At 44.2% G+C, this 23,673-nt stretch overlaps 1 protein-coding gene across 6 annotated transcripts; it reads right to left on the bottom strand.

The window, feature by feature from the left end:
- Nucleotides 1–289: 289 nt before the first annotated feature.
- Nucleotides 290–20,844, bottom strand: sema6dl (sema domain, transmembrane domain (TM), and cytoplasmic domain, (semaphorin) 6D, like). Of its 6 annotated transcripts, none has more exons than XM_046392572.1 (20): nucleotides 20,720–20,844; nucleotides 13,893–14,064; nucleotides 13,235–13,346; nucleotides 12,103–12,163; nucleotides 11,865–11,927; nucleotides 11,645–11,746; nucleotides 11,303–11,393; nucleotides 10,947–11,066; nucleotides 10,520–10,608; nucleotides 9,482–9,699; nucleotides 9,241–9,372; nucleotides 8,550–8,705; nucleotides 7,952–8,125; nucleotides 7,450–7,590; nucleotides 7,150–7,227; nucleotides 6,993–7,051; nucleotides 6,330–6,386; nucleotides 5,620–5,802; nucleotides 4,326–4,567; nucleotides 290–4,213 (listed from the first exon to the last, which is right to left on the bottom strand). In XM_046392572.1, exons 2-20 carry the CDS (start codon nucleotides 14,014–14,016, stop codon nucleotides 3,083–3,085), a joined length of 3,333 nt encoding a protein of 1,110 aa, XP_046248528.1. In that variant the 5' UTR covers nucleotides 14,017–14,064; nucleotides 20,720–20,844; the 3' UTR covers nucleotides 290–3,082. The 6 variants fall into 6 exon arrangements, with proteins under 6 accessions (XP_046248528.1, XP_046248512.1, XP_046248520.1 ...); XM_046392556.1 differs by lacking the exon at nucleotides 20,720–20,844 and adding an exon at nucleotides 20,543–20,693; XM_046392564.1 differs by lacking the exon at nucleotides 20,720–20,844 and adding an exon at nucleotides 19,545–20,506.
- Nucleotides 20,845–23,673: the final 2,829 nt, after the last annotated feature.

Raw genomic sequence — 23,673 nt, 5'->3', positions numbered from 1 at the left:
GCCCCAAACTTCAAAACAACGCAGCTCTAAAAATAGTCTGAAGCTCTTAATCATTCTGCAGACTCTTAATGTCTCCAATAGTCAGCTCACAGAACTCAGCTTGGACAAATTACCCCTGCCTGAATATATCTCATGGCTCTTAGGCTGGATTCACAAGACACTAAGCATCTGATTTAACTGTTTGCAGCCCACCGTCATGCTCTGTCACCCCTGAATCACATAAGGAACCCACTTAGTTAACACGACCAGGCTAAATGGAATGACTTGACAAAAAACGCCAAGAGGACGCTTTCTGTGCAGTAATGTTTTATTTCAACTATACATGCTGTGTTAAAAAAATCAACAAAAATATCATGAAACAAAGACCATCATTATTATTTACACATTCACAGTACAACTTTACAAGATATCTACACGCTCAAATACTCTGAAGTTCATATATATATACAGCTGGCCTTGCATCACCATGTTGCACAGTATTTAAATCAAAATTACATGACAAAATCCGGTTCATCTGCACATACACCGAGCTCAGACTGAAATATAAAGGCTTCAATTTAGATTGCAACAGAAAGACCCAGTTCATATTGCAATGTACAAGGCAGCTGAGCAGTGTATGTTGAGTGTGTGTTTGTGATGTCGGTGTGCATGTGTGGAGTAGAAAAGAGAGCCCAAACACTGGTTAGATGACAGGCAGAAAGTCTTTACATACAATCATCACTTGTAAACAAAATGTGGCTTTGGGCTTAACAGGCAACTGACACTCAGATAGGATTGCAGATGTCATCCAAATAATGTACCCACTGCTAAGGGAAAGGATCCCTCAGTCGTCCCTACTGGCCAATAGAAACAATTCCTGCCACTGCAATCCTGTGGAATTACAGATTCTGCGTGACCACCGCCCATGCCAACAGACGGCTTTCACATGAGCACTGTGTTAATACATTGGCTGTGGGCAAGATGTGCTGCAATGAGCTGACTGCTCCACAGTACAAGGTCTAACCAACCCTACATCCCACTGTCAAGAAAATACATTCACTGCATGGCACCTCTAGGTGGTGGATTAACACCCCTCTTTTCAACACCGGTAGTAAAGGAGAAAATTCGATTTATACCCCAAGTGAATTTTTTTTGTTTGTTTGTTTTTTTTTGTTTTTACTGTCTTTTTGTACAACTAGCATTCACAAGTGGAATGTTTGTAAGACTATTTGTTTTACACGTATCACTTCGATTTGGATTAGGTAGTGATTATCCAACACATCCTGCTGTTTTTCTAATTGCTTATATAAATATTTTTTTATGTAGTTTATGACAATAACATACAGAGGACCAATTGACATTTCCAATATTATATACTGTAGTAGTTCATTTTGTGAATAAGGCACACAATGCACAGATTCAGGTTCACTTGCCTAAAAATATTTATACTCCTTATTTATAGTATTTAAGTATATACAGGATCTTGTCATTCCCAGCATGACTCTTTTGGACACATTGGTAAATGTTGTGTTGATTGTACACTGGCCACTCGCAGGAAAGCTGCACAGGGAACATGGGCTGCAGAACCAGCATGGCAGATGGCAGATGTTACATCCATGTATTGTTCTAAGGTCAGTTTAATATACCTTTAATAGGATTAATGTAGGAGGAAAATGCTCTTCTATTAAGGGACACACAAGTTTAATAGAACAGAAGTGCCCTGAAATGTTGAATTCATATACATGGGCAAAACCATTGGTGTTGCTTTAGTCTCATATGGTAAACTCTATAAATAACACAGTAAAACATTATCAAGGCAAATCATTTTGTTCAAAATTCATTTATAGAATGAGAAGATAAATGTATGTTGTTTTTTTTTTTACTTAATACCATTGCTACATAAAGAAAGAAGTCTGTTGAACCACCAGTATAATTCCTATCAAGAGGCAGTGGAGGTTAAGAGAGGGGAGGTTTCAGTCCTGGAGAGAAGCATTTTTTCCCATTAATTTTAACAGTGCGTTTGGTTGCTGAAAACTGTACTTCTTGGCCTCTGTTTGCAATATAACACACACACACTCACACACACACGCACAAGCATGAGCACACACCCATATCAAGGGCTGTCCAAGTCTGGTAGAGAGAAAAAGACAAACACCTATGTCTAAAAACAATAGCAGCAAATGTACTACATAAATGTTTTCAGTGAGTTACAGAGTCCATGTGCCAGTATACAGCCAGCATGACCAACTCCACCTCAGCCTAACCTAACTGCCAGAGACACTACAGAGTGATGAGCGGTTCAAACAAGAGCAGAGAAGAAATGAGAGACAGTGACTCAGGTGTCACACAGGTGTTAAGGTGCATTCTCTGGCATGTGGAACCACTTTCAAAACCAAATGTGAATGCCAACTATGTGCACTGCCGTTATTTAAACCTGCTATCCAATCAACCAACACACACACACTCGCACATTAACACCTTCATCTGCACTCTGTTCACTTGCTGCTTGAGTCAGCTGTTAACGGTCATATGTGTATTGAACAACACACACGTATTATTTTTTGAGTATCCTCTCCTCTTCTCTGCCCCAGCCATCTTACTGACAAAAGCATGGCCAACCTCTCCTCTTTGTTCACTTCACATTAGTGGGAAGACAGTGCTCAAGGGCAGTGACAAATGAGACCCATTCTTCAAGTATTCCTCTGTTTTTAACCTGGTACCACACGCACAGACGCTGTAGCGGCCCCAGCTGGTGTCCTGAACCTCGTACCTAATATGGGAACGGGCGACACCCGAGCTCAGATACAATAGGGAGCAGCAGATTCACCACTGTCCACGATTCATATCCTGTGGCTACCATGACAGGGGAGCAAGATTGAGACGTACGGAGCGTAGAAGCCCCCAGGAGTATCTTTGGCCACATGTGTGATTTTCCCTTTTTCGTGTGAGTGAATGTGCATATCAGTTAAAGGGGGAACACACCTCAAGTCGATACACAAACACACTATAGGCCCTACCCCATCTTTAGCGCCACCCCCAAGCCCTCAGGGCTCAGAGCTCTATAGTCAAGGCCAAGAGTTCACTCAGAAGTATCCATGGTCTTTTAATAACTGTACTTATTGACTACCCGCATTTGTGGAGTCTGTGGTGAAAACCCGTTGGGTTTAGGGGGCACATCCGGCTTTAGCGATGGGGTCCTTTTAAGCCCCGTGCGAGGGAGTGAGCAATGCCCACTGTAGCTGCTCTGTCGGGATACAGAGGATGGGTGGGCTGAGTGCATTCCTGCTCCCATCCCTCCGCTATGGGAATCAAGTCTGGAGGGGGGTGTTGGGGGCATGTAACCCCCTCTGTTCATACTATGTTGGCGAGACACAGACACCCCCATGGTTACCCCATTTGGTGAGGTGGATAAGGAGTGCCTGTGAGAGGCACTCCGGTGGAGTTGATACCCCCCTCTTTGCCTCTCCAGGGTTCCTCCCATGCTCAGGCTGCCCGTTGGTGTAGTAGGAGTGGTGGGCATGGGCACATCAACCCTTTTGGTGGGGCTGTGTCTTGGCAAGGAGGAGGAGGGAGAGTATAGGGAAGCCTCACGGCTGGGCACCCTGGGGGGTACTTCAGTCAGTTCCTCCATGGGCTCTAGTGTGAGCTGCTGCCTTGGGCGAGGCCCTGACCCCTCTTGAAGAATGGCCTTGGGGTTGGCCACGGAGTCATTGAGGTGTTTTAAAATGTCATTTAGGGTATTCCTGGCATCCACAGACCGTTTCTGGTCTTTCCTACCCCCCTTAGAATCTGGATTCTTCAGCTTTTTTTCAGATGAATGTGGCAGTGTATCATCTCCGTTGTCAAGGTCAGGGTGGTCATGTGTGGCATTGGGCAGGACAACCGCACTAGGGATGTGGGAGTGTCCCAGGGCGAGGTGAGGTTGGTGGGACTTGGAGTTCTGAGGAGCAGGAGAAGAAGGTAGGAACTGTGGACTCTTGGCTGATGAATTGGACTCCTTACGGGGCCCAGCGACCTTCCCTTGAGCCCTCTCCCACTGGTTTTTGATGGGTTGTAGGCCTTTTTGCTGAAGCACAGGGGTGGACTCTGGTGTAGGCAAGGCAGCCAGCTCAGGGGGCTGACAGCTGTCCCGCAGGATCATGGTCTTGGTGTCACCATTGGGCGTGTTCATGTCTTTGCCGTTGCTCAGCAGATTGGTGTACAGCTTGGGAGAATCAATGTTGGTTTGGTACTCCTAAGAAGAACAAATCAAAAGAGTAAGATTAGACACCGTTTTATATCTTGTTTAACCATTCCTCTTTACAAAAGACTTTGGTGTAGCATTGGAGCTGTTGTCGTGGTTGTACCTTTACAGGGCTGTCAAAGAGGCCATTGAGCTTGACAAAGCTTCCAGTGGAATCGGAGCAGGATGGCGCAGACTCTGCATCCTTGTGGACGTGTCTTGGCTTACGAAGGAATGAGTCTCGGTAGCAGAAAACGATCAGACCAGCCAGGAGGGCACCCATGAGAAAAGCGGCAAACACGCAGGTGATGAGGATGTTCATGTGGACCATCTGGTTGGTCTCACCTGCTTGGATATCCCACACACCTACAAAACATTGAGGTAGTGGTTAACCTCCTGCTGAAAAAAGCTGAGTTTCACTGACTGAAAGTACTCAGCGAAGCATCCCGCCCCATTCAGCAGCAGAAATGTGCATGTTTGTGTGTGAACATAATCATGCATGAGTTTCTGCTTGTACACCTCCCGCCATACAACGTAAACAGTCAGCCACAACCAATTCCATAAATACTGACACATTGCTATTCATCTAAACTATGGTGAAGAAGAAAAATGGTGAAAATCAGCAGAAGCTGTTAGGTACCCACATCCATTTCACCATTTATGAGTAACGGTGCTTTGTTAGTTCAGGAAGGAAGGCTGTAAGTGTTGCCTTGATCCACGTTCCACTAGAGGCTTTTTGTCATGCATTTTACTAGTACCAAGGGGTTAGAAGTGAACTCTTTGCCGAGACAGTGAGCCAAATCCATTTTTTCGCACAAGAGATCAACCAGCAGGAAATTGTTTGAAGGAAAGAGATGCAGTACTTGCCTCCCAGGTGTTGAGTTACCACCTACTGCTCTACTGGAAATTTGTTAGTAACCACAGACATTGAAAGAGTTAGTCATCCACCGTGCGGCCACAATAGTGATGTGACAGAGCAGGCCCAGTTAATGATCTACCAGCCAGAGTAAACTGTTACTAAAGATTAGGTTAAAAAATCTATACTGGCAGAGACAGAAGCTAAAAACAAAAGATTTTAAAGAAACCGTATGAGAAGAGTAAGTGTAAGGTTTAATGATTAGAAAAACGGAAATAAATAATTTGAAATAAGGAAAGAAATTACAATTAAAAAGAAAACAGTGGAAACAAGAAAAAATATGTTTAGTAACATAAATGATGTATGTAAATGTTTATTTGAGAGAAAGAGAGACTAAATTAAAATCTGCCATGTTATTTAATGGAAAACCTGAATAGCTGCCACTGTGTGCACGTGGGTCGATGTGAGCCTATGTGTGGATTCACATTTGTGTGACTCAGTTGTTGGCAGCTATCAGATCAGGATCAATGCAGCATGCTAGCTGCCTTCCTGCGGGCCTTACCCTTTTGGCCCCCTTGGATAGAGTCTAAAGAATGAGAGGTGGCTGGGTCATCCTGCAGCACAAAGCCTGAGCCGTAGAGCTCTAGACCAGGTCCAGAGCTGGGGCTCTGAGTGGGTATGAGAACTGGGGGGTGTATGGGCCCACTGGGGGGGACAGTGACTGGCGCTGATGAAAACTCCATGTCTGTGGTGACAAACAAATTGTTAACAAACTGTGCAGATGTGGTGAAAGCATACTGTTATCATCCCAGTTAGTAGACTTGCGCAATGGGTCATTTTTAAGGTTAGTGTCTGATAAAACAGTGAATAAACCACAGTTAACATTTCAACAAAATGTTGTTTTCCACATTCACAGACCAGTGGAAGTACATCTTATTTATTTAATTATTTTTAGAACACTTTTAGAGGAGAAGATTGTAAGGTTCAGAGAGGAGTTGGTACACAACAGTAAGGATGCCAAGGAATGGTGGGTGGGCATGCAAGAGGGAAGTGGCATTGAAACAGGACGTGATGGGTGAAAAGCAGGAAGTGAACCTGTGCTGAGATAGAGCCTGGTGAAGTAGTTGTTTGTGACGATGAGAATGAAGCAGGTGACATTAGCATTCAGGAGGTGCTTGGTAAGAAAGGATAAATGGTGGAAGTGGTGGAAAGACAAGGTTGGAGATGCTGAACTCAAGGAAAGAAACCATTTGAGTAAAAGATCAAACTAACCAGAGGTAGGGTCGCCAAATGATTTGTAATCTGGCGCTGATGTAGTGCCCAAAAACGCTAAAAGAATTAAAAGAACAAGAAATCAGCATAAAGGAATTCAGAAGAGAAACTAAAAACTAAAATCCCTAAGAGACACTAAGAGTGCAGTCAATTGTTTCTTTTTTTTTAATTAAGATATAAAGCACTCAGTAGTGTCCTTCTCTCACTGGAGTCACTAGAGGCCCTCTGGTTCTGATCAATACTGAGGTTCAGCCATGGTCATGTTTAGTTGGTACAAATGAAGGGATGCAACTTTTAAAGTAAAGTCAGTAAAGGCACATTTTCTGCAATTGGTATCTTAATACCTCTACCATTTGCACCAGCTGAACATGACCCTTAATTGTACATGTCCATATCTGTGCCTCACAGGCAGCATAAGTTTCTGGTGGCCATGTACTGTAGGCAGATGTGTGTGTTAATACTGAACATAGACTTATGTAGGGACAAGTTACTGGAGTGGTTATTGGTGTGAGTGTGCAGGCTCATGGCATGTGTGTGTGTGTGTGTGTGGAGATGAGTTTGTGTTTCAGTTGCATAGTGTCAATGTTTGTGTATCCAAGTGTGTGTGTGTGTGTTTGTTTTTGTCTCTGGATAGATGGCATGGCATGGAGATGAGATTCATACCATGACAGTCTCCAAGGTGGGCAGTGTTTCCTAATTCAATGTCCTGCTCATATTCACTCCTGAAAAGAGGCAAAAGAAGCATGTAAGAAGAACGAAAATCTTGTTACCTCATTAACTCATTAAAATATTTGCTCTTGGAGCTGAGGTTTGAACTCACTGAACACCAGGCTGTATCCTCTCACAGGCTCCATGAGGCCTCCAGCCACAGTAAGGATCCCTTGATGCAATACAGGACCTGATTGCCACACAAAACATTAGACCACCTGGTTAAATCATTGTAAGAGGTGCACTATAAACATTTGTGACTGACTGAACATTAACCGCAAGACATATGGCGAGGTTATTATCATTCCTTTTATGACATTTGCTGAAAAACAAAACAATAAAGTTACAAACCTATGACCGGCCTTACAAAGTACATTTTAACCTCCGACATGTGCGTTAGGGAGTCACTTACTTGTGACAGGAAGAATGCCTCTCACAGCGACTCAGGGGAATACGGATGACGCAGCTTGAAAAGGCGACATACAGGCTGTGAGCGTCTTTGTCCACGTGCAGCGAGAGGACACGCTTGTCGTCCTCACGGTTAGACAGGCACCTGGGAATGGAAGTAAGAAACCCGATCAGAGGTTTATCAGATAAGTGTCTACTGTTTCAGTCTCAGTAGATTTAATCACTTGTTAGGTGGAGAGATCACATAAAGCCTTTTCTCACAATTTAATCGGATTTTAATCTCTGACACACAGCGATGTGCGTGTTCGCTACCACGAATAAGCGCGCAAAAAAATGAAATCACACATGTACTGCCTAGGCACAGAAAGCAGACAGACAGACACTGTCCTCTGTGCCAGGAAGCTTCATTTTAAGAGTTGCTGACCCTTTGGCCAGAAGACAGAAGGGGAAGAGAAAAAGAGAACAGAAGCAGACAGAGAGAGAGTGAAAAGTGCATGTAACCATACTTTGCCTTGTTGAAGACATCTATCTCCTCCAGAAGCAGGCTGTCATTCAGGGACACAGTGGTGGTCTTTGCCAAAACCTTGAGGACAACCCCTGACTCGGCACCGATGAACACCACTGTGTAGTTCTTGTGAGGTCCTGCTTCGTTGTCCACAGCCAGAGCTGTCAGTCTGTACCTTCACACACAGCAGAGAAGCATGTGTTACTCACAGTAGGGGTGATCCCATTCAAAACAGGAGAGAACATTTTGAAAGCATAAATCATTTCGGCTTGAAGTTGTTAAAGGTCAAGCTCTTTTTATTTACATTACTGCATAAGAATCATCTCTATACTGATATCTCCAAGTGTGAAAAACTGTGAACTGGGTTTTGAAACTCAGTACTTTTAAGTGCTGACCTGAAGGTGTCAGTAGCACTGAATAGGGCAGGCTGTTTACTTATTCTTAAGCCACATAGTGATATCATTTTTAGACAAAGTTCTTAGAGATCTGCTAGTGGTAAGACTGAATTAAAAATTAATTGAGTTTAAAAATTAAGGTAGTTAAAACCAAAATCGAGGTATTGCTCTTATCCATACCATACCTAATGTGCATGTATTTACCTGACACGAGTCTTGGTGAACCAAGGCTCATCCCCAATGGAAGGCACAGCTGTATCCATAAGGGGGTGGGACTTGATGAACTGCAGGGTATCATCCGGGAACTCAATGGAGCTCTTAAAGGACGCAGCTGGACCATGACCTGCGCAGCACCCAGGTCTAGAGAGGAGGGTGAACACACACACACAGAGAGGGCAAAAGGTCAAAGATCAGTTCATACAATCACACACCAGGGAGTAATAATGACGTGTACTGAAATGGATGAAAAGTGCAATGAGAAGGTGGGGGTGAGGAGCAGGTGCTTATTAGGATCACAAAAAGGCCTCAGCTGGAAACATAAAATATACATATGCATGGTTGTCCTCCATCAATGATTTACTGGGGTAATGAGGTGCTTTGCCGACTCTGTGCTTTGGACGCAGGGCTGGGCTACAAATATACGTGCCCACCGTAAACAGGTTAAATATGCAATGTGTCTAATTATGCCAAATTAATTATTTAATCATCAGCAGATGGTTAATGTGTGTGCTGGGTCAAAGCTAATAACTTGGTCCCTTACTGGTGAAAAAGATTTCATTTCATTGGGTTTAACCTGGACAAAGAAGGGTTAGCAAGCAGGGAAAATGACAGGTGGCAAACAGCTGCTGAGTCAAGCACCACTTGCTCAAAGAAAAGACTTTTTTGAAACCCTTACCGGGGTTTGGGCAGCTTCTCCTCTGGAAATGGAGTCCACACAGAGTCAGGAGTCTTCTGCTCTTTGAACCGGCCCCAGAATACTTTCTCTATGTCGGCCATGGAGAAGGCGCACACTGCAGACCCTGGGATACTGTGGAGAAAGAAGTAACATCAATGCAACGTCAGCGTTTGCCTTCTAAATTTCTTATTTCCGTCCTCAGCATTGGTTAATTTACAAATCAACAGCAGCCACGGCTCACCTGTTCATCTGCGTGGTGAACACGCCCACCACCGAGGGAACTCCGTTGATGTTGATGATGTCAGTGATGGACTGGAGCACATCAAAGTAGAAAAAAGACTCCCCTGGCACGGAGCAGTTCAGCCTTGCCTTCACAAAAGACGTCCAGTGCTTCTCCAGCACCCTCTGTGACCCACCGACGTCATTCTTACAGATGCGGGCCACACGAGAATAGACAACCTGCAGGGAACGGGTTTAACGGAGGACAGAGTCAGGGACAAGAGGAAGGCAGCTGAGTGAACGTAACTAAAAACACTTCAACATGCTGAATAATACATCCTTCCATCCTGTTGCAACTCGCCACAGATGACTTAACAAACACTCTCTCATCTTTAACTTTGTATGTGGAGATTGTTCACCCTGACTGGACATCCAATGTCCTAATGCAACACTATGTGAATGTGTGTATGATTGCACATATTACAAAGCGTAGACTATAAATGAAGTGTTTGAAGCAGTTGGCTTTGAGAGTTTTAATAATTTACCAGTGCAAACCTCCATCAGAGGCCAGGTGTCACCCAAGCATTAGTAGGGCTGAAATATTTATTGGCTGGTGGCTGATGGAGGATGCTGGCTTCCTGTGGCTCGGACAGACCAAATCAGTCAGGATGAGATGAGGCTTGGTCAAAGCTGAAGTTGGCCTCAAACATCGAACATCCTAATGCCCTCTGCATGTGTGTGTGTGCGTGTGTGTGTGTGTGTGTGAGTCATAGGGAGAGGCAGACGCAGAGCATGCAATCTCTGGAAGAGACAAATCCTCTCACTGTGTAATGGTTTTACATGAGTACAACATACCCAGCAAACACTGGCTGCTGAAATTTCTTGTGTATTCTAATGCGATGTACTGTCATCGCCTGAATGGGCCCCATTACCACTGGGGCCATTTATGGTAGAAATACAGGCACTGAGGGAGGTGTAAGCCTTTTTTTGGATAAAGACCTGCATACTGTAGCTGTGCGGAATATGTAATGTATTATAAACGGCAGGTGCGCTGTCTTACCTTGCCCAGATTGCTGTGCTCCACTGCAATCTCTCGGTAGAAAAAGTACACATAATTCCCATACTCGGCTGCATGCAGGAAATGAGGTTCTGAGGGAGAGACAGAGGCAGAGAGTTGAAGTGTATTTCTGCACCGTCACCACCACTGTGCATGTTGAATATTTCAGGGATTTGTACAAGGCTGTATACGACTGGGGGTGACCTAGATTGCCTGGGAGAGAACAGGCCGTATCCCCATGGAGCTTTGCAAGGCAGGAGAGCCTCTCTATCACTCCAAAAACAGCTCTGACATCCACGTACATACAGACACCATGCAAAGGCAAAATGGACATTCAGCTAGCTGGCAGGTAGACACGTGCTGTATATCTCCAGGAAAGCAAGGGGAGAGAGAAATAAAGATTGAGAGTGATGAAGAGGCACTCGTGTACCTTTCAGCCATTTGGAGTCATATTTGATGGTCCTCAAGGCTGATCCATCACCCATACTGCGATAGATGACAGAATCACTGGCCTGGAAGTCAGCTACAGTTGCAGAATACAGCTTCCCTTCTAAAAAAAAAACAAAAGAAGGGGTACAGTTACCAAAAAAACGAGGATACACTGCTCTTCAATGCTTTGTTGTTTCTCTTTGTTTATGAGCCTTAATTGGCTGACTTGTTATCGCTGCAGGCACAGTTTTACTGTGGCAAAGACACTGAGGTGATAATGAGTGCATAAGTAGGAACACGTCAGTTGTACTTCAGCAGGACTAACAATATGTGGGCGGGCGTGTGTTTGACCCTTACCAGCAAATAGGGCAACGTTGGTTTGCTTGGAGTCAAATGGGCATCGTGCCAGTCCATTGATCTCCTCGCCATCAAACTCTAGGTTATCCAGCTGAAGGGAACATAAGAATCACCCACACATTAAGCGAGTTTCGTCAAGGGACACCGTGAACACTAGCGTGCACATGAATCAGTCAGTTCTAGTCAGATTTATTTAAAATAAAATAAAGAAGGATGGTGTGCTACCCAAATTACTTTGAAGACATTTAAAAGATTCTAGTTCAGATTTTGACTCTGTGTGTCTTTGTGCACGTCTCAGCATGCAAATTTGATTCACGGCAGGTCCTGGCACTGGATACTGACCCTGTAGTATCTGCACATGGGGTTGAAGCCGTTGGTACCACAGATGAACACCAGGTCATCGTTTCTGGGAACCAGCACTTTAATGAAGTTGTGGCACTCGTCCTAAAAGCAAACACACAACATGGAACAGCGTTTTGAGAGGCAGCCAGCTTCCCTGTTCCCTGTTCATACGGTGGAGTTTGGAACAAAAGGTGCAAGGTGAGAGATTTTTAATACATACTCTACGTTTTCCCTTGACGGCACACATCTCTCTGTCAGCTTGGCCCGATCGCCATGTAAGCTTCTGTAAAATGCAACATGGAGCATTAGACACATGCGCACAAGCACACACAGGTCCTCCCTTTTCCACTCTCTCTCATTTTACAGCCTGTCCAGTTCGTGATGAATGGCTTTGTATTTTCTATGGAGCCCTTTTAGTGTTTGTGGATTGAGAGAGCAGCTTGTGGCAAGAATCTTACCCGGTAAGGAATGATCTCATTCCTGTAGGATTCTCTCAGACTGACTAGGTACACCTGATCTCTGTGGACAGACAACAAAACACACATCTCAGTGATACAGTATGACCAAGAACACGCTTGTATGCACATCGTTTTGAATTTTTAAAATCAAAACTCTGGGACTTTATTAGTGTTTGTTTTTAATATCAATTAAAGAGCAAGTTCATTAAGAACTTACTCAAGCCATAATATAAAAATACCATTTTCAACACATCCACGCAGTGGTTTAGCAGGTCTTTTTTTTATTTAATTTCTTTTGTTTTTTACAGGGGCAGTTCATTTACTTTAAACAATGCATTCACTGTCTTCTGGTTTGTGGTTAAATACAATCTAAGTGAACTGGGCTTAAACTCGTCCTGTGTAGGGTTCTGTCTAAACCTTTAAAAATGGAAAATGAAGAGACTAAAATTTAGTTTATTAAATGTTCCTTCGCTGTGGTTATGTGAACAACAAATGGAGTGTAGTGAATTCTGGCTTTATGCAACTGGCTGTTACATGAAGACCTGAATGTCTTCTCTTCTGTCCCATTTGACATGACAACCACTTCTGGTTTTGATTGTGGCTGTTATTTAAAAAAACACAAAACAAAAAAAAAAGGTAATAAAACCAATGAGGATCAAATTTTATTAGCCCATAGAGAACAACATTTTACTTCACTTTTAGTAAAAACATGTGAATACCCCAAACTGACAACAGGAGGATCCATCCGCCAACAGTGATACATGTGGTGGTGATTACAGGGGCTCCAGAGGTGGGAGTTTTATACTGTAGATGTCAAAGTGATTTCCTGCTACAATATTAGTGCTGGCGGTCAGATTAATCCCAGTGCCCATAAATACCAAAAAGACATGTAAAGATGCCAAGAAATCCCTGACAGAGCGTCAGGCCGGCATGATAGATGCCTTTCCTGGATCAATACTGGCCATATACATCAGATGCAGGCCTAGAAGCCACAGATCCAATAATGCTAAGAGCCCCCCCCCCCCCCTTTCACCACTGTTTACCTGCCAAGCAATGACAGAGTATATTGGTATGGGGGATGTGTGAAAGAGAAAGAGGGAGATACGGTGTGTGTGTGTGTATGGGAGTTTACCTGCCAGCGATGAACAGAGTGTCCTGTATCTTGGTCATCAGCTGAAAGTCAAGGCGATGCTGTGACTCGTTGCCAGAGGGCCTGCCTCTGAACACTGGGTACCTCCGTGAAACTGGGAAAACAGAACACATGCAGATACGCTCTTAATGGGAAACTCGTGGTAGGTGCACGCTCTCGCACGGATAAACCACGTTCACCTCTTGCTGCGTTTAACTTAACTGCACTGATTACAATAAAAATGTTGCGTATGTCCTTTAAAGCAATCCTCCTGCAATTAATGACAGAACAGTAGGAATACCCACTGTTCCCTCTGTATAATTATATCCGTGTGTCATTTTTTTCATATTTGTGCATTAGATAATTGCTGTCTGTGTGAGCACATCTCTGTTATTCTACATCACACAGATGAAAATGAAATCCACTTAGTGGTGGATGGTCATCCAGCAGATTGATTTTATTACTATGGATATGTCATGCCAGTGTCTGAACCACTTACACGACTGTAAAGGAAGCCGTCGGTGTTTGTCTTTATTCTACGCGTGACCAGACTGGGAGCAAAGTGTATGTTAAGGATCGTTGCTGACTTTTTCAGTGACGTGGTTGTAATTGTAATGTCTACCCCCTTCTCTGCTGAGCTCATATGCGTGTGTGTACTCACAGTGTGCGTCGACGACATCGAGGGGTATGGTGTCCTCGGGGAAGCTGACTGCGAGGAGAGTGCGTGAGGCTGTCAGCAGCAGCAGCAGCAGCTCACTGAGCAGAAGCGCAGCTCTCTGACCCATGGCTGCTCACAGACGACACTTCCTGTTTCACACTAGTGGATATGTTACCTGGAATCACACACAAAAAGGCATGCGTTTGTTGCTTGACATGTATCGAGTCCAGTGTTATAGTCAACCCGCTGCTGCAAACTGTAGTCTCATTAGCCAAATCTTAACCTTTCTTTAAAGTCAAATGGAAAAAAAAGACCCACTGTTTTTCTTTGTTTGTAAAATACCAACATAAGGCACACATAATGCTGTCTCTGGCTATCGATGACTGAGTCGCAGTGGCAGTGCTTGGCGTTGCCCCTCTACCTCTCCCTGCATCTGCTGTCAATGGGAAGGTCAGCCAACTGGCTGGTGGGGTGTCTCCGTGTGTGTTGGATGCAGCGGAAGTCCACTCTGTTAGAAATGTGGCGGGCCTGCTGTCTCTGTACATCTGTGCTCTGATTGGTTTGTCCTGGGCCAGGCTCAACACTAATCAGCACACTGCAAACCTCATCTCCATCACTGGTGTAGCCTCTGCTCTGACCTTAGCTGACTTCTATTAGCACTCTGTTACTGCTCCAGGCCTTCCTTACAGCTAGTGCAGGGATTCAGTCATTTCTGCTTTGTGAGGATGTGTAGCTGTTTTGACATGGTAGTAATATCTGTGTACAGTAGTTTGTACAGTGCCTGATTGTAGACATGATACACCAGCAACTACATTGGTAATAATTTATTGTGGGAGTGGCAAGGGTTTAGTCTGTATGTTAGTGAGTGGAGGGGTGCTTTAGAGACAGACTGTGTCTGTGCATATTAATGATTGGTGTACATTCAAATATTTATGAGGCAAACAAATTATTCATGCAGGCAAAGCCTGAACGGATATAAACAATTTACTGGGAGACGTCACACAGGCAGAGGGATGGATTAGCTGGGGGCACACTGGGATACACACACACACACACACACGGTTGCACATACATAATCACTCATTCAAACCGGGTAATGCAAAGACTGACGCAAGTGCGCGCACATGAACACACACACACACACACACACAGTATTGACTCATTTTTCAATTAGCCCCAGAGCACACCTGCTCCAGTGCTGTCTGTGAACCCCGCCTGCCAGGCCATTAGCGCTTTGATTGATCCACACAGGAAGCATGGCAGATCAGCAGCCAGCAAAGGAAATCTATGGTCTTTACCATATCACTGTGGCCATGTGCCACAATCTTTTTCACTTTTTGAAGAAATCTGACCTTTTTAAAATATTTCTTAATGCTCAAAACACTAAATGAACTGTAATGCACATGGCTGTCAAGTCGAAAAAAGAGGTGAGAAAAGTGCCGACAGCACCAATATACATATAGCACCAATGTCCGCCTTTTGTAAGTGTGTGTGTATTACATAGTGTGCGAAGGATGGTTGTGCTGTTTTGAAACTTACATGTTGATATATCAGAATCAGAATTCCTTTATTTATCCCTGGAGGGAAATTCTTGTTCTTACAGACATTGCACATACAGTATTCCTGACCAAGAAAGGAGAAAAGTGCGGAGTATAAAAAATAGGATAAACAAAGACTAAAATCTCAAATCTCAATATAAGGCACAAGGCGTCTTTTTCAGGCACTTACGATCCAATTTTGGTCTGAACGGTTACTGTAAGCCGATGTGTCACTAAGTAGAATGGAAGAGGGGGAGAAGGAATGCCACATATTTTAGTCATCAATGGTGTGTAATCATGGCTATTCAGCACTCTGTGGGATACTGAGGCCTTTGAAAGAGCAGCTAGTCCAAGGCCAGGACGAGACGACGCTTTATCTCAATTAGTCTACTTGATAGTTAAATAACGGTGTTCGTCTTTTGACAAAATAGAAAGATTGTATGAGGGCCAAAAGGTTGCTTCATCTTTCCGCACAAACAACAGTGTTGCTGGAACAGTTGCTGTGCTCTAATCGAGACACAAATAAACCTCTGGACCCAAACGGTCCACAGATCTATGCCAACCGGCTTCCAGATCTATACAAAAGTGTTAGCAACTTCATCGAAACAAGAAGTGATGATACTGCTCAGCAAGGTGAGACAGCAGTGTTCCTTAAAAGCATCAAAGCTATTTTTTTTTTACTACCTGCTTCAGACGTTCTGCACCAAGAGAGGTGCTGTATTAAAACCCAAGCAATAAATTGCTGAGTTTCTCGGAGAAGCCTGGGACAGGAATAGATACCAAGCGCACAACAATAGAAAAAAATAGGAGCTATGAAAGGTAAATAAACCGAGCTCCACATTTCAATTCTGTAGTGCTATCATACAGGCTGCAGGCTGTGCTTCTTGCCCCAACTCGGCTGTGTTCACAGGTAAATCATTTCCTTGGTTGTCAGAATTTAAAGTCCCACTCTATATCGCCTCTTTGTGAGCACACATACTTTTTTCCTGCCATTCTCCTTCACTTAACAATTCAGCAGAAAAACACTCAACCAGACTCAGAAGCTCTGCGCCGATCTCCCATGATTCCTTGCATGGTAATAGCCGTGCTGCGGAGGCGAAGGCTTTCCTCAGAAACTTTAATGTAAAACAGAAACAGAAGACATCCAGAGGTCAGCAATCTAAAATTACTTCTCAATCTCTAGTGAGCCCAGCATGTTTTCTATTGACTATTCCTTTGCGCTCTCTTGTTCCTGCCCTCCAGTGTGTGTGTGTGTGTGTGTGTGTGCGAATGCACATATAGGCCTCAACAAGCCTAGAGACGCTGGGCTTGTCACGCAACTCAGTGCCATTCAGCCTGGCCTCACTCTACCTCTGTTATTACAGGCTTTTCAATGTCCTACAACCACGCACTTTCTCTGCTGATGTTGTTGGCTCGGGCCCATGATGTTAAACGCAGGCAGCAGAGGGGGGGAGGGGGTATGCTAGATTGCTATTTCTGGTGATGGTGGGTGTCGGGGTCTGCAGCCCAATTCTGGTAGTTACAGCTGAAGATTTAGTGCTCCAAGCTTCAAATGACAGATTAACACATATTCTTTTAGCAGTGGTTCCAGTGGCCTGTGTCAGCCATAACCTCCTCCGCTGCACAACACGATGGATGTGTTTTTGCAGGGAGGTCCGGCTGGAAGGAATTGGGGCTAATAAAAGGATGGCAAATAACAGCGGTGCGTGAGGTTTCCGAAAGTTGTGTGTGGATACGATGGGTGGATGTAATCCCAGCAGAACAATGTCTGTTGCTGCTTGAGGCTGCTCGACTTGTCATTGTATGCCATAATGAACTGTAAACCAAACAGCGCAGGAAATCAGATAGCCCACGAGTTCAGTTTCAGGCATTGCACAGTCGGTGCATGTGTGTCTAAATGCGTGTGTAAGCATGCGTGACTGTTTGTCCGAAAACTGGATACGTCCTATAACATGGTTGTCTCAACTCTCAGCTGCGGCTCCCAGAAAGTAATCAAGATGCAGCCACACAGGAAAGCAAGTCAGCCAGATGATTCGGGCAGCCACACAGGCCCAGAAATGATTACCACTCCTGTTCCCATCTCAGTAATAACCACTACCCCTAATCGTGTGCCATTTACCTAAGGATCTCTTCTGAGGCGCTTGGTTGGACTTGTTGCTTCAGAGAATTGGCAGAAAGAGTGGGCTGTGCCACCCTAAACCGAGCTTCCCTCCCTTTCTTCTCTACCTTGGCGAGAGGAGGAGTGAAACAGGAGAAAGGCTGTTCTCAGCAGTAGTTCTACTATAGTGGAGCACAAAGGGGCTGAGCTGCAGGTGTGACCAAAGAAACAAAGGGGGCTTTGGGCAAGTCAACACAATAGAGCCCCACCCCCGGTCAGTGGACCTACGTTCGGGAGAGCTGATTTGGGGGCTCCTAAAAGGGGCTTCTAAGTGAACAAAGCAAACCCCATATAAACATCTTGACTCCAAATGCTGCAGACAGGGTCAAACTTTTAGGACTCAAACAATTTAGCACTGAACAGTCTGATTTCCGAGCAGCAGTTTAGGGCAACCATCAGGCTGTATGGTTTAATGCCAGTTGTTCCGGGGTTATGGCCGGCTATAGTGGAGGTTAACGGTGATCGTTCTGGTCGCTGAGTTCTGACCCCGTGACCAGCGAGGCACATCAGCCAGCTGTGCTGTCAGAGGAACCAAAGGTTGGTTCCGATGGTTGACCTGAGCAGAGTACGGTACTCCTGTCAGTATCAAGTTTTAGCAAATGATCCGGGGTTCTCTTATCTCTGTGACAGAGCTCAGACACGGGGAGATGTTCACATCTGGTTTATGTTTTGAAATAAAGTTGCTCTTGCTTCATTGTTATAAAGGGACTGCACTAGTTTGAGAAGAGCACCAATACAATTTTGACCATAGACTAACTAAAATTTAATGCAATTGTACACTTTTGACTGTTGTAAAAACTAACAGCACGCCAGGTTAGGCTATGGTGACAACTTTAGAATAAGCTCTTTGTTCGTATAATTTTGCTCATTGACTTAATTTGGACAAATTTTCTTAAATAATCAGACTTAACATCATCAGAATTTTTTAACTGTTGTATCCAGCTCACCATTTTGTGTCTCCTTATGAAAGAAAATAACCATTCAGATGATCTCTCCTTCCTCAACATTCTTGTGTTTCTCTTTCTTTAATTCGCTGGTAATTTTTCAAGTTTTGCGTGGGGATCATCCGCTCCACTTTTGAAACGCAGTCCATGCAGCAGCCCGGACTCTAATGGTTGCATTGTGCGGACTGGGGCGGAAAGGCATTCAAGTTTTATCCGTGGTAAATCTTTTCAGACCCCTTTAGCCCACATGTAGGACTCATACAAAAGACAACAAAGACTCGGGGGACAGCGGTGGAGTGACAACAGTGATGGGGCTGCGTTTAACTGCCTCCACAGCACCTAATGCGTGCACTGGGCTGGGCTGTCGCTCTGCTCTGCTTCCAAAAGGCTTACGAGCGCTCCTCCAATTTATATTCCAATGTAAGAATATGGTAATCAATTCGGCAATACATTAAATCGATCAAAGGCATCAGAGTGAGCAGTCAACAACCTTACAGTCAGTCTGCTGGTTCTACTCGTCTTTTATTGTTTAATACAGTGTTTGCCAACATGGTCCGTCCAGTGTGCAGGTTACCTTTATTCCAGTAGGTTTCATTAAATCGAAATGCAAGGAAGCACTTAAATGCACGTCTTAAAACATTCCCACAACTCTGAACAATATATAATAGATGATGTTAGCAGTTGTGAGTGAAATTGCTGCAAAGTAAGCACACTTCTCTGCACGAAAGATCTCTTATAAAAACAAATATAAAGTAGCTGATGTGGCTCTGATTTTACTCGGTCGGTCAGTCATACGCTTTGTGCAAATCTTTGTGTTTAAAAAAATGGTTTATTTTACATTGAAGTCCACGTACTTGGACAGACTCTGCTCACAAAGTAGCTCTCCGTATAGAGGAGAAGCCATTATTGATATGTCCTTAGTTAAATCCGAAGTCCATCTTAATAACACAACACAAAACGTTTACTAAGAATAGAAAAACAGTGTCGTTAATTAAACGTGATCGTGGACACCTACCTTGAGTATCCGAATTCACTCATGAAAGGGATAATCCGACTGAATATCATATTCCTTAGGTAATCCATGTAAGAGAAAACACCCAGCATACAATATTCCTGTTATTTCGAGCTCCATCCGAACCCCACTTTTCTCTTTCATCCAGTTGCGCACAGATTTCAGCTCCGCTCGCCACATACGAGCATTTTGACTGCCTGCTCTGCGTCCGTCCCCGGGCCCCTGCGCTCTGATGACTGATCTTCAAAGCTCTGCCACGACCACACAGCCCCCTCCCTCATACAGCAATACGCCAGCCCCCTACACTACTATTAACTTTAGAAACCAGAGGGAAAAGACATAAACATTAACGACGCGCTATCCTTGTTCCGCCGCTCTCCGACTTCACGTACAATCACTGATTTAACGCTGGTTTGAAATAATCGAGGGCGTGTGGACCCACGGGGAGCTCGATCCACACGTAACCAGTGGAATAAACAAAAAAATAACGACATAGAAACAAAACTCCTCTCTGTGCTTGTTTATCCTGATGGACAATGCTCACATAACTTCACCGGTTTGATACACGGTTAAGTGGTGCGACTAGAGAACTTGGGAATGATAATATTAATAAAGCTATTTCTGACACCTTCAGTAGCAGGATAAACTATCTCACAAACAAACAGGTGAGTAAACAGTTTAGATTTGGTTTAGCCTCTGTTACACCGCTTTATGCGCGCTGGAAAGACTCTTCCGAGCAGGACGGACAGGCAAACGCTGCCAGTGCTTAAAGGAATGAATGAAAAGTATATTGGATTAAAGCACGAGTAAAAATAGTCTGGACCTGAACTATTTCTGTCCCACAACCGTCGGTTTTTGCAGAGCTGCATAGCGACGTGGTCAGAAGGAATATTTTGTATCCCAGCAAAGACTTCTCCTCTCTAGTTTTCCCCCCTTGACTTTCTCTGCGTAACGCGGCGCAACAAAGTGTATCCTCGTAGCAGCAAGGAGCAAACACTCACCTCATCTGAAATGTATGATTTTTTTTTTTATCCCGTTTGTAATCCCCAAAAAATATTCAGCGCGTCGTAGTGAATCAACTTCTCCAGGCTGAGAGAAAAACAAACTAATGCACGGCAAAGGGTGTAATTCGACCCGTGCTAAGTCAATCCATCCACAGAGAGAGAACCACAACCTACCAATAAGCAGCGCTCTTGCTCCAGTCCCTCCCCCCACCGTCCATCTCTCCTCAGTTGGTTCGGGCTTCACTGCTTTGCTCTGGCTTCCTTCCTTTCTTTCCTAGAGCTGGGAGAGAAAGGAAAAAGCGACCCCCCTCCCTCCCCTGTTCTCCTCCTGTGTGACCCCATATTGCCCCCCCCCTCCCCTCCTTCTGTTAAACCCCATCCCCCAACTCCAAGTCAGCAAGAGTGCCTTGTTAAAATCATTTCAGCTGAGTTGTGGCTGCTTAGTAAAACACAGGTTGAGAAATGTTTGGATTTAAGAAGAAGATGACCTCAGAGCACATCCCCTTCTGCTTCAGCACCATGCAACTGATACTCTGTTTAAAGTGGGCACATTCTGTTGTGTTATTATTATTAATGTCATGGAATTATTGTTATTTTGGATGACAACAGTATAAAAGTGTTGAAAAGGTAGTAATTCCACAAACACATACATTTTCTAGCACACTCTGCATAAAATTATTTCTAGTATGGAAGAAAATCGAGTTATCCTGATCCTGGTTTTATTTGAGCTAGATCTATACATTGGCATTAGGCTTTCTACACGTGTGTGTGTGTGTGTGTGTGTAAACGTCATTGTGAGGACGTGTTCTCGTATGCATGCGCCTTTGAACGTGTTAGATCATTTCAACCAGGTCTTCAAGGCCCGACAATGGAGGCCCATTTGCGCCCCATTAGAGAAACAGGTTAGCAGATGTATGAGAATTTCTCCCACATGGACATCCTCACCCACTCTCTCTCATACACACACACACACACACACACACACACTTTTCTGACAGCCCCCATTATGAGCTGAGAAAGTGGGATCTGCATCTCAATACTTGCACAGGAAACACTAGTTTGCACTGCTGATCTGCCTGATCCCGGATTGGCACTTCTTGCATGTCTTTGTCCCTGCTTGTACGTCACTTGTTCCACCATCTTCCTCTCTCACTTGAGTTTCTGCTTCTCAGTATCCAGTCTCTTCATTTGACAGAAGCTTTCTTTTTCCCCAGGCCCTCTATAGCTCTCATTTTTTCCCCTCCCATCTCACCATGGTTATCTCAGCTGATAGAGTTAGTCTGTCATTTGTGTGACTTTCATTCCTTTTCTTCTGGCCTCTCACGCTTCAGTCTTGCCACTCAGTGTTGCTATCAGCCCTGGGTTGCTTCCGTGTGATGTTCCTGTGTCCTGTGGGCACTGAATCAGCATGAGCATCTATTATGGTGGGAGAGGGGGAAGATGGATGGATCAATGTGTCGAAGGTTTGCGCAGACGTAAGCGGCGAGTGTCAGGATAGGTGAATACATGTATGGATCTGTGGGTGTCTGCTGATTGGTGGGTGTATTGATTAGGCATTTCTTCCAGTGAACTGACAGTTTTATCATGGGAGTAATGGAAATGTGATACCATTTCAGTGGGTTTTAATGGGTTCTGATGCACTACTGTTGTCTGGTTGTAGTGTAATTTTTTTGCAACTAAGATGAATTGTTAGCAATCCGAAGACAGTAGAAGGATAATTTATGATTCAGCGTCTTCCTAGAAATGTCAAAAACCTAAAACTTTCTGATATAATGGTGAAAATTTAAGGGAGCTGGTGAGGATAAAGAAGTGTAAGAGCAGAGTTGCATGGACGAAGTTGTCTTCTTTTTTTTCTTTCTTTTAATAAAAATAGACACAATATAGTCAGGAGGATAACAAAAGATGGTTAAACTGATCAAATTGCAACATTTCCAAACATAGCAGCAACGGGAGTGAAACGGATGGGTGAATGACAGAGATGCTGAGAGTGAGAAGATGTTTGGATTGATAGTAGGGATGCACAGTTGAATGTATTGTTGTTGGGAGATGGAGAGAGCGATGGTGGGAGAGCAGAGAGAAATGTGTGGAGGGTGTGGGGCAGACATAGGACAGAAGGCCTGTGCTACTCCCAAAGCCTGATTTGCTCCCCTGGGGACCCTGCAGTGTGTGGGTCGACCCCAGGGGGTGTGTGAGGGTGGGCCCTGGGATGCAAAGGAGAATGTGAGGGCTTGGCCTTAGGTTGGGCCTACCAGAGAGTGTGTTACCCTCCACTCCTTTATTTACTGCCTGAAATGCCAGTGCAGATGGCCATGTGTCAAGGATGGGGGCTGCAGGCTTAAGGTTGGGACTGAGGCCAGAGATGGAGTGAACCACTGTTTGAGAAAATAAAAACCCTAACAGAACACGTTAAGGAAGTACGTCTAGACTCACAAAAGGTGAAAAATGGAAAAGCTGTCAAGTTGAATTAAACATGTCAAAATGAGCTCAGCTGACTTAGTGTTACTTTCATGATGAACAAGCAAAAGAAAGACAAAGACATTTCTGCTGTGAGTGGTCCATTTTTCAGAGCTGATGAGATGACATTAACAGCAACAGTGCTGTGCTAACTAGGAGAAAATGCAATGTGTGCTCTGTGACTTGGCATTGAGTGTTCTATCAGATGGCTGCCTCTCAGGGTGGGGGCAATCTGGACTGAACCTCCATGGTGACCTCTGATTGATTAAGAGGCCATTTCTGTCACTTGGCTGGCCTGTGGCACCATTTGTCACCTGACTGTGCAGTCCTGTGGAGAAGCTTCGTGTCCTCCGGTCTAGGCTTACATTCAGACCTTTCCTTATCCACCAGGGCCACCCATGTCAAAAATCTGTTCACTGACTCTGGTGCCTTTTGGATTAGAGTAAACACCAAATGGCATGTTAAAGCATAATGAAATATACTACACATCAAACAATTTCTCTGCAAGTGATGCCTCAATGCATTTGTCTCAGACTGCTGTTTTTTAAATTTGAAGTTGAGCTGAATATAGGCCATAAAATTGGTATTTGTTTTGATTGTTGTCATAAATAGAAAAAGAAAGAAAATTAATGTGTTTATTTTTCTGCTTTGATTGCAAATGATTCCTTATGATA

This window comes from Scatophagus argus, chromosome 1, assembly GCF_020382885.2.
Source record: "Scatophagus argus isolate fScaArg1 chromosome 1, fScaArg1.pri, whole genome shotgun sequence".
Lineage (NCBI taxonomy): Eukaryota > Metazoa > Chordata > Actinopteri > Scatophagidae > Scatophagus > Scatophagus argus.
The sequence above is the reverse complement of the archived record's forward strand: the minus strand, read 5'-3'. Positions and strand labels throughout refer to the sequence as shown.

Excerpts from the sequence above, each read along its gene's own strand:
- sema6dl (XM_046392572.1), bottom strand. The coding sequence starts at position 14,016 with ATGGGTCAGAGAGCTGCGCTTCTGCTCAGTGAGCTGCTGCTGCTGCTG. Across the intron at positions 13,347-13,892 it reads CGATGTCGTCGACGCACACT|TTTCACGGAGGTACCCAGTG; the intron begins GTGAGTACACAC and ends CTGTTTTCCCAG. Across the intron at positions 6,387-6,992 it reads CCACCTTGGAGACTGTCATG|CGTTTTTGGGCACTACATCA; the intron begins GTATGAATCTCA and ends TAATTCTTTTAG.